Below are 10,552 nucleotides of genomic sequence, written 5' to 3' on the forward strand. Positions count from 1 at the left end.
AGTGTAGGGGGACTGGGGATGTAACTCAGTGGTTAAGTCCCTGGGTTCAATCCCTGGTACTAAACAAACAAACAAATAAAAATTGGATTGCTGGCTTCTTTCTCATAGTCTCTGATTTAATAGGCCTGGAGTAGGGTCCATGAATTGACTTTTCTAACAAGATAAAGAGCATTCTGACTGTCCTCCTTGATAATCAGGAATTAGAATAAGGTCTTTCCATCCCTGAAACTTCTGGTGGCCCGGCTGGGATTTGGAAGTAGAAAGATGACTCTCATGCTTGGAATTCTGGGTTCAGGCCTGCTAACTGGTAGGGTAAGGGTTCTTCCTGGGTAAGAGAACAAAAATGGAGAGAACGGTCACATGCAAGTGAAAGGAAGAAATAATGACATCTCCTTAGATTGAAGTTTTCACCATTAACAATAATCCTTATAAACCCCAGAATGCTGTGTGGACAATTATCACCTCCCTTCTACAGACAAGGAAAGTGAAACTCAGATTAACTTGCTTTGAATCCTACAGCTGGCCAGTGGGGAGAAGGACAGAAGCTCAGGTGGGCCTGCCTATTGGATTGCTGCCTTGGAAGCACCACGGCTGAAGCAAGACTAACCTAGATATGAATTCTCCTCCACTACTTACTAGCTGGGCATTCTCTGCAAGATGCTCAGCCTCTCTGTGCTACTACAAAATGGAGGTCCTAGGAGTCCCTAACTCATTGGGTTGCTGTCACGATTAACTGAAATGAAACTCTGATGTGCTTAGGAGCAGTACCTGGCACATAGAAAGGCAATGTAAAATTTTGGTTTATTTAACCTTATCGGCCATCAGACTGCACACACGGAGCGGAGAAAGTTCAGAGAGAGTCCAGTACCCAGTGACAGGGTAGGCAGAAACACTTGAAAAACTATAAGAGCCTCGGGTGGAGGGAACCTTGGCTTCGTCGGTGGTGAGGGAATGGCCTCATTTAAAAGCCTGATTAAGTGCTCTGCCCGCTCGCTGGGTCTTAACTCCAGGACCAGACTTCAGACTTACCAGTGCGGGTCCCAAACCTCTCTCCCCACCGTCACTACCCCCACCCAGGCGCTCCGGGTTTCCTGCCCGTCTGAGGCCCCTGAATGTGGCGGGTGGAGGAGGGGTGGCATTTCCTGGCCAGGCCGAGGGCCGCGTCACCCTCTCATGGACGCTCGGACAACTAGCTGACCGACAGGCACCAGATGCTATTTCGGGCGGCGCCTGGCTAAGCGCTCAGTTTCCGTTTTTCCACCCACTGTCGGAAACTGGGGAGGGGAGGGGTGTAGACATCACGAGCCCCCAGCCCCAGGCAGCCCCAGGTGGGGGCTTGGGGACTTGGTCAGGGACAGCTGGCAGTCCGATAGAGGAGAGCGCGTTTGTGTGGAGGAGGGGGATGGCGAACGCCCCGCTCCCAGCCCTGGAGACAGACCCCTGGACACACCCTCTGCGGTAGGGTTGACCAGCCTTTCCACCTGTCCCCACTTCTTCAAGACAGCTCTTGAAGGTGTAGGGCAGGGTTCTTGCATGCCTTGTAAAATAACCCGACAGTCTGCAGGTGCCTCAAAGGCATCTAAACTCAGGGAGTTCAAAACAAAAAGCAGAATCCCACCCCCTGCTCTCTGGTCTCCAGAACTCTCCCCACCTCTCCCCACCTCTCAAGGAGGACTCACCTATCTCCAATATGACAGCCACATTCCTGGATTCCTTCCTCCTTCTTGCCTGCCAAGCCCAATTCCTTCAAACCCAGTTTTACATCCTACATAAATGCCATCTTCTGCCAGCACCTAGAACAAGCTCTAATTCTCCCTCCCCAGACCACTACACTGGCCCCAGAACTGGTCTTCCAGAATCCTTCCCATCCCAACTCCACGCTGCAGCCAAACAGTCTTCTAGAAAAGCAAATGTGATCCTATATAGGACACTGGACACTGGACAAAAGGTTCCAAACAATCCTTGAATTGTCCATAGGCTTGCTCCATTCCTACTGAATTCTTTTCTGTTCCTTTCATGAACTTATGGTCCTTTTGCTTCAGCCCTTGGCCCAGGCCTCATTTTCTTAGGGAAGCAGTCCCCAGCTGGACTCTCCGATATGGGATTGGCAAATCTCTTTTTTGCAGGGGCTTGCATACATGAAATGACTTACCCAAGAGTCCCACAGCCCAAGAATGACAGATCTGGGTTTCTAACTCACTCTATTAAGTGTCACAGACAGGAAAGGTGTGTGTGTGTGTGTGGGGGGGTGTGTTTAGACTTTCTCGGGTCACAGGTGGCCTTCCACTGTGGGGTTCTGTGAAAGTTCCCTTTATCCACACAGCAGCTGACTTTCATCAGAGAACACAGGAAGAGGAGACAGGCTGCACTGAAGTAACCACACCTTCTCAGGGAGTCATCCACATGACCTTGGAGGGGCCAGAACTCAGAGAGGGGTACAATTGGGGATCAGTCCTTGACTGGAACTCAACCTATGACTGGACAGATGAGGAGCTTTTCCCAGTTCTCACACTCCAAAAAGAGCCCAAACTGGAGACAGAAGAGAGACAAGCAGCCTGGCACGATGAGAAAAATTGGACAAAGAGCTTGGTTGTTGGCTTTTCTTCTGGGTCACTAAGTTTGGGCCAATTCACATCTCTTTTTGCCTTATTTTTCTTCTCCATGATGGTATCCAGATCTCCTATGCAAGTGCATACGATGTTTTCATGGGCTGTGGGTTGGTTGAAGTACATAGACTTATCACCCACCACTGCCACCTTTTAAAGGTCATTGTATTTATTCTCACAACTCTGTGAGGTAAAAGTTATCTCCCTGTTTTACGGAGGAAGAAAATGAGGTTTGGAGCTAAATGGCTAAAATTTGAGCCTGTACTCCTTCCACTCTGACATGAAAGAATAAATTCATATATTCTCCATAGGTTGAGCCCCAGTTACCCAGTTGGCACTGTACTCCACTTCCTGCTACACATTATAGATCTTGTCTGGAGTACTCCACCACTGAGCCACATTCCCAGCCCTATTTTGTATTTTATTTAGAGACAGGGTCTCACTGAGTTGCTTAGTGCCTGCTATTGCTGAGGCTGGCTTTGATCCTCCTGCCTCAGCCTCTGGAACTGCTGGGATTACAGGCATGCAACACCATGCCCAGCCCAAACTAAGTTCTTAAAGCCCCATTTTAGCTGAGACTCCGGGGCCAAATTTCCTTCAAACCCAGGCTCCACCACTCACTAGAAATGTAACATTGGGAAACATTAGATTTTACTCTGTGCCTCGGTTTCCTCATCTGTAAACTGAGAATAACAAAAGCACCCACTCCTCAGGACTGGTTATGAAAATTAAAAATATTTGTAGAATACTTAGTACTTAGGTTAAAGTGTTTGTTAAAAATATTATGGGGGAGTGGTGATTGTGGGCACTGGGCTAAGCCTGAAATCAAGCAGAATGAATATTTTAATTCCCTATTGACATCAGTCACTCCAACCCTCTTAGAGCCCCCTTGAGTTTGTGCTACTGGCTCCATTTTAGAGCAGAAAGGGGTGGAAGGCCAGAGAGGAGTTGGGGGGCTTTCTGAGATAAGAGGAACTGTCCACTGAAATCCGGGTGTCTTGGACACTGGAGAAAAAATGAAGGGAGAAGAGTCAGGAGGTGATGGTTTGGGAGGTCTTGGTGGTCTTCAGAGGCACGGAGTGTTGGGATAAGAGTCGCTGAAGAAAGGTATCTGGAAGGCCGAAGGAATGAGTGAGGTTGTAGGGAGCCAGGATTCGTGAGAGGTCCCCGGGATGAGAAATGGGGCTGAACCCGCCCGGTCGTAGACAGCGCGCTCAGTTCTCTCGGTGGCGCATTCCGGAGCCTGTCCCAGCGCCGCGCAACCAGTCCCCACTCCCTCCGGTGAAATTGCCAAATTAAAATGAATCATTTGGCCCATAATGGCCGAGGCGCTTATCGGGGGCGGGCGGACCCGCGGCAGTGCCTTATCTCCGCGGCGCACACGGCCCCGGCGCGCCTCGGCCCATGCTAACGAGGCCTGGAACGTGAGCGGGATTAGAGCGCGGTGGGGCAGGAGCCGGGCGCGGGCGGGCGGGCGGGGGAGCGGACTGCGGAGGGGCCGGGCCTCGATAGCCAAGGAGCAGGCCTCAAAATGGCCACACGCGTCCCCCCGTACGGAAAAACGTGAGCATTCTGGCCTTTTTGTTGGGGAGAAGCGACCTCCCGCCTCCCACGGAATTCCTCGTCAGTTTCCTCCCCTCGCTCCCCACACCCGCAGAAGATGCCTGCGCTCCCTTTCCTTCGGTTTCTTTAGACGGGGGGCATTTTCCACGGACACCCCCGCCCTCGCCGTCCCCCTCCCGCCTCTGAGACTCTCTTCCTTCCTTCCCCTTTTTCCTTACGCAATATACAGAAATGCGCGAGGCGGTGGTTGGTTTTCATTTCTTCTTCGTGGTTGTGTGCATGCGGTGGGATTGTGAGAGTGCGTGTGTGTGAGCTGTGGGCGATGTTGGCTGTTTCCGAATGTGGTCTTTTGGGCGATAGGTTGCGTGTCCCCGTGCAATGGTGCCTGCACTGTTTGGGTGTGTAGATTTGGACCCCTCGAGGCCCTACTGCCGTTTATTCGTTGTGTGTGTAATTACGCCCGTTTCCTTTCTCAACTGGGGTCGGGTTCTGCATGTTGGGTTTGTGTGGTCTTGGCGATTGTGTTTGGGTGGCTTCGTTGTTAGGTCGCGCCTGTGTGATCCTGTGTCGGGTTGTGTGTCCGTGAGTGACTGTGTTTAACTGATTTCGTTGTGTCATGTTGGGAAGCGTGCGGGTCTGACCATGTCGGCTTGTGGGGCAGTGTTTGGTTGTGTTTATTTGCTTCCCTCCTATGAGGCTGGACCTTGTGTGGCCCTGTCCACACCGAGCTGTGTGCGTGTATGCCTGTGTCCTTTAGAGGTGCATTTGCAAATCGCTGGGGGCGGGAGTGGGGGAGGGTGAGCGAGAGATCCAGGCGCTAGTGGGGACGTCGGCATGGGGGCGGGGAGCGGGATTTCACATTTTATTCCAAATTATGATGTATTCGGGAGCCAGTGTTGGCTTGGATGGGCGGACAGAGCCCAGTCGGCTGCTGCTCTGTCCGGAGGTCAATCTGCGCCTCGGTGTTTGAAGGGTTCGTTGGTGAGTGGGAGGCTCTTCCAAGCTCGAAGCTGAGCAGCGCTTGCAGAGGCCCGCGCCTTCAAGCGGGTAGCCGCCGGCTTGGGTTCGCGCCGCACTCCGGCTTCTCCCATTTCTGGTCAGTTTCGCGGGTGCGGCCGGCAGCGGTGGTCTAGGAGGGAGGCCCGGTAAGGACAATGGATGCATTTTCCCAAGGCCTCGCGCCACGGGTGGGGGCCCTCGGGATCACCTCCGGGGGACATTTTCCTACCCTTTTCTTCATAAGCGACATTACCGTGAGGGTCAGATGCCTGTCGCATGGGTGACCACAGCTAAATTCATTCGGGCTTCTTGGAAGAACGGGGTCAGTGCTGCCCTGGCTGGAGAAGAAAGGATTTTGTTTTGCCAGTTGTTGTGATTGCCAATGTCATCATCATTATGATCATCATCATTAGCATCCTATTTTAATTAAAAATAATCGTCCCAAAGCGCGGCAGCAAGTCCCTTTAGCTTCTTTGGAAGGAGAACAAAGCAGCGCAGTCCTGTTACCCCCCGCCCTCCAGTTTTGTTTTCAAGTTGTTGGGTTTGGGGTAGGGAGAGAAAATGGAGGGGTCAGACAGAGATTCAGTCATAAAGCAAACACAACCCCGAAATAACACACCGGGGATGGGTGGGTTCCCCTTTTTCTTTCTTTCTCCATTTGGATTAGGAGAGGAGAAAGAAAATCGCCCGCATTGGATCAAAATTCGAGGAAGAATTATTCCTGTATTTCCACCAGAGCGCGGCAAAAGGAAGGAAGCCTTTGCAATTAATCCAAGACTTCGATGTGATCATAAACTGGACAATTTAGGCAAAACAAATTAAACAAAACCCACAGGGGGAAAAATAAAAGCAAACTAAATCTGGCTACACCCTTGGAAGCAGTATCCGGTTGGTTTTTAACCCTCCTTCCCTTTTGCCTTATTTATTACTGCAACAAATTACTAGAATTCCCCCTATTCTGCCTGTCTAAACCCCGAAAAATCAAAAACCATTTTGTAGGGCTGGTGGAGGGAAAGGTGAAGAATTTACCCCCTCTATTTCTCTCTCCCTTACTCTCTTTACTTACCCTAACTTACTTACTTACTTTAGTTCTTTCTTTTATTCTTTCTGTTAGAAGGGAGGGGGAAAAAAGGACCTGAATTTATCAGACACCTACCCACCCCCAATTCGGACTCCATTCCTTAAGGGAAGTAGAGCCCTTGGAATCTGGTTCTGGTTTCGCTTTGGGCTGGAGGTGGGTAGATCGGGGTCAGGAGAGTTCCTGGAGGAGGGGGTTGGACTTGGTGTTCTGCCCCACAGATCAGGGCCTGGAGAGACTGACTATTCACCTTCCCGGACACATACCCCCCACCCATCCACGTCTGGCCAGGGAGACCCTTATGCGCTGTGGCCAGGGCCTGGCTCCGGTTGCAGAGTAAACTGCGTAGACACGTCCATGCTTAGAAAACAAATTTGACCATACCGAACCAGTTCGATCCCGTTTGGAGGGTATGAAAATGTTCTGGGCAGCCTGCCGGGAGGGGTTGTTGTTGTTGGACTAAATAGTTATTCCTGATTGGTTAGGCGTAGTGTTCATTTTTAAGGGGAGTGGGGGAGGCTCCAAACACCTGCAGGTTGGGGGCGGAAAGCAGTTCGTGATTCTATGGGCTGGTTGGTGGGGGACATGAGGTAACTCCCAGCCATTGACCCCCATTTCTCTCTCGCCCTCCCTTTTTCTCTCCACCCCCATCGTTCCTGGAAACTCGCTTTGGGCGCGGCAGACCGGCCAGGACCACGCCGCAGTCCAACTAACTGCTAGTCTTTCTGCGAGAGAGGGGGAAAGCAAAGACCCCTGGCCACAACCTTGACCCCTCTCCTCCTGCGGAGGAGTGAAGGTCCTGTTCAGAGGGGCCAGTCTCTCTAAATATGTCCCAGGTGAGTTTTTGGGGGGTGAGGTGGGGTGAGGGTGAGTGTTAGAGGAAAGAGTATCCAGGAAGGCCTTGGGATTCCTGCTTGAGGGGGGGAAAGCTCAGGAAGAGAAGATCCCAGTCTTAGATTGGGACTGGACAGGACCAACACAAGGTTGGGAAATTCAGCTGCCTCTGGCATCCAGCAGGGCCCTTCCCTTTTTCCGGTCTCCAGTAAAACCAGCTGGTGGAATAAGTCCTCCTGGCAGCTCTCATCCTTCTGGGTTCTGTGGACATTTCACAAGGCCAGTGACTTTGTAGAGGCTATATCCGGGTGGTTTAGACTATGCCTGGAGCTCCTGCAGGAAGAAGGCCCAAGCCATCCTGGCTGCTCTTGTGAGCCTTGACACAGGGCCTGAGGCCTAGGGCCTATAGTGCTGAACACCCCTCCACTTGGTAGCAGCAGATACTGGTGGATTTGGGTCTGATGTGGACTTTGGGCTCCTCCAGAGTGTCCTGCTGGTGCCGATGCAGTAGGAGGGATTGGAGGCCAGTGTATGATAGTGGCTCTAGCCCCGGCCCCCCCCCTTTTTTTTTTAATCTAAGAAAGTCTCCATGCCAGGGAATGGAGGGTTGGGATCTGCTGGAGATGGGGTATCTCCTTGTTCAGGCACACACTGAAAGGCCCTGCTGTTTGGCAACTGGAGTGTGAGGATTTGGTGTTAAGGGCTGCAAGCTGGATTTCTACTGCACAAAGAGAAGAATTGTAATGGTAGAATAGTCTAGTGCCATTCAGTCCTAACCCTCCCTATTTCTGCATCCTCTCCAAATAAAAATCACTCAGGCTTTCCTTTCAGTAATCTTAACTGAAGCCAAGTGATGCAGTTTTGTCCTCAATGACTATAGGCGTTTGTGTCATCTGGTGGCTTTCTTCTGGGTATGGACCCCTGGCTGGGGTGATCCTGGGCTCAGAAGAGCTAGCTGGGTTTTTCTGAGGTCCAGGAGAGGGGGCAAGGAGAGGCCAATCTATGTCACTCACAGGAAAATTTGGATATATGGATATTTATAGGCATCTGGAGAGGACCTCTGGGGCCAGGGTCAACTCATCTGGAATATTTGTTCCTTTTGCCTCTCAGGAACTTGCTTCTACTGCTTCAGGGCAGAATTAATCAGAGTACACATGTGTCATAAGAGAGTTTGAGCTCAATTAGTGATTGGAGTTCACACTATATGTCATTCAGAAGCACATGTCATAGGGTATACACTGATGGTGGTGACTTTGAAGTAGGGAGCTAGCACCTCTGGGCTTGTATATTTCACCAAGGACTATATTTCTGTACTTCAGCAGGGGTGGGGTAGGGAAGCTAGGATGCCTGTTTTTTGCTTTTGGTTCATTTCCAGTGGCCTGAGTGTGTCTCGGTTGTGGCATTCTGTGGATACAAACCTTTATTTCCATTGTAATCAAAAGTTCACTTTCAATGAAGCATTGCAGATGCACTGCCATTGCTGCTTGTGTACACAAAATCTTGGGGAATTTTGTCATTTCCAGGCTAAGTGGGGGACTGGCAGACCCAGCACAGGCATGCAGTCTGAATCTCAGTTCTCTGCCAGCTAGTGTGTGTGGTGGTAATTAAGCTGAATTCTGTAGGAAGTTTCAGTCTCCCTTCTAGGGTGGGAGGAATGGTTCCCAGATGACTCTGTCCAGAATATTGCAATGGCAGAATGGAGGAGTTTGATGGCTACCACAAATATTAGATGGACTTTGAGCTGAATTGGATTTTGATATATTTCTGTTCTGCTTTAAAATACCCCAATTACATAATTCTGAGAGCAGAAAACCTATTTTAGACAATTTATTAAGTCCGTTGAATATAGTTTTATTAAAACAATGAACAAACATGCCCAAACTCTGGATTCTGAGTCTCATGGTTTTTTTTTGTTTAGGTTCTTGTTGGGGTCTGTTTCTATCTGGGTGAAGCTGGGTGATGAAAGATCTTAGCATATTCATGGGAAATAGAGTGGCTGTGGTCATCTTGGAGTGTGGTTATGCAGAATAGAGGGGGTTTCTGGGCTCCAGTGTATATATGGGAGAGAAACACAAAGTGAAATCAGAGTTCTATTTCTCAGGAACACCAAGATGGAGTGGGGACTGGAAGCATTCAAAGGCTGTCTTGATATCTCAACCGGATTTAAAAAAATTTTTTTTTTTTAGTTGTAGATGGGCACAATATCTTTATTTATTTATTTATTTATTTTTATATGGTGCTGAGGATGAACCCAGGGTCTCACACCTGTGAACCAAGTGCTCTACCACTTAGCCCCAGCCCCAGCCCTCTCATCCTGATTTTGGAGGGGAACCCAAACCCTAAAGGCCTCAGGAGCACTCTTTAAATCTCTGGGCTTCATGCGGTCTCAGCCAGTCTTCCCTTACAGACCTGACCTTACTGCTGAGTCTCACTGAACTGAATAGGATGAAGCATACAGGGCTGTAATGCCAGAATCATCTTAATCCCAGCACCATCTTTGTCTCTTGGTGACCTCTCTTCTCTGTATCTGGGTAGGAGCAACACAGTAGTGCACTGAATGCAAGGTGGATTTTCTTAGTACAGCCAGGAGAGGGGGGGGGAGGGTGGGTGGGGGGGGGGGGGGGGGGGGGCAGTGGAAAAGACATCTTTGGATTTTTATTTTTTTTTAAACTAGCATTGTAGGAGAGAACCCCAGTCCCTGTAGCTTTCATTCCCTACTTCCACCTGTACCAGGTTTCTGGGTGTACGTGTGAAGTGTGTGTGTGTGTGTGTGTGTGTGTCCTTTCACACACTGAGGGAGGGTGTTGCTGAGAGGTGAAGGATTACTCCAAAAGCACCCCAACCCTGCATGACAGATTCCCCGCCAAAACCAAAAGTGGGGCGGGAAGAACACGGGTCGGGGATTTGTTCCCTCCTCTTCCCTTGCGGCTTGAGAAGGGGCACGGGGTGCTCTTTCACTCCTCTTTGTACATTTCCTTCCTCCTTTTATTCCCTTCGGTTTTCTTTGCCGTCTGTATTCCTTTTCTTCCAATGTATCTGCCGTCTTTCTCCATTTCTGTCCTTTTGGCCCACAGTCTTTGTGCCTCCCAGACACTCCCCCTCCTCCCAGTCCGGAGAAACCCTTCTCCTTGGGCCGGAGGCGCGCCTGGACTTCAGGTCCCCAGGGCTGAGGACTGGGGTGCGTGTCCTCTTGGCGCTAAGTTTGCTTCTCAGGTCTCAGTGCGCGAGTTCCTCTCTCTGCCTCTCAGCCCTCTGCTGCCGGGCCGGGGGCTGTTGTCAGAGCGGGCGTCCGCTTGTCTGTCTGTCTGCCCGCAGGATGACCGAGCGGCCGCCGAGCGAGGCGGCACGCAGTGACCCCCAGCTAGAGGGACGGGAAGCGGCCGAGGCCCGCATGGCCCCCCCGCACCTGGTCCTGCTGAACGGCGTCACCAAGGAGACCAGCCGCGCGGCCCCAGCCGAGCCCCCCGGTCAT

At 50.9% G+C, this 10,552-nt stretch overlaps 1 protein-coding gene across 1 annotated transcript in view; it reads left to right on the top strand.

The window, feature by feature from the left end:
* Positions 1-4,058: 4,058 nt before the first annotated feature.
* Tal1 (TAL bHLH transcription factor 1, erythroid differentiation factor) overlaps positions 4,059-10,552 on the top strand; it is an 11,130-nt gene continuing 4,636 nt past the window's right edge. Inside the window, exons 1-2 of the mRNA XM_015484708.2 lie at positions 4,059-4,169; positions 10,396-10,547. Coding sequence (XP_015340194.2) covers positions 4,138-4,169; positions 10,396-10,547 — 184 coding nt within the window. The 5' untranslated portion in view covers positions 4,059-4,137. The remainder of the gene's footprint in view (positions 4,170-10,395; positions 10,548-10,552) is intronic.

The sequence above is a fragment of the Marmota marmota genome, unplaced genomic scaffold (genome assembly GCF_001458135.2).
Source record: "Marmota marmota marmota unplaced genomic scaffold, marMar, whole genome shotgun sequence".
NCBI classification, from domain to species: domain Eukaryota; kingdom Metazoa; phylum Chordata; class Mammalia; order Rodentia; family Sciuridae; genus Marmota; species Marmota marmota.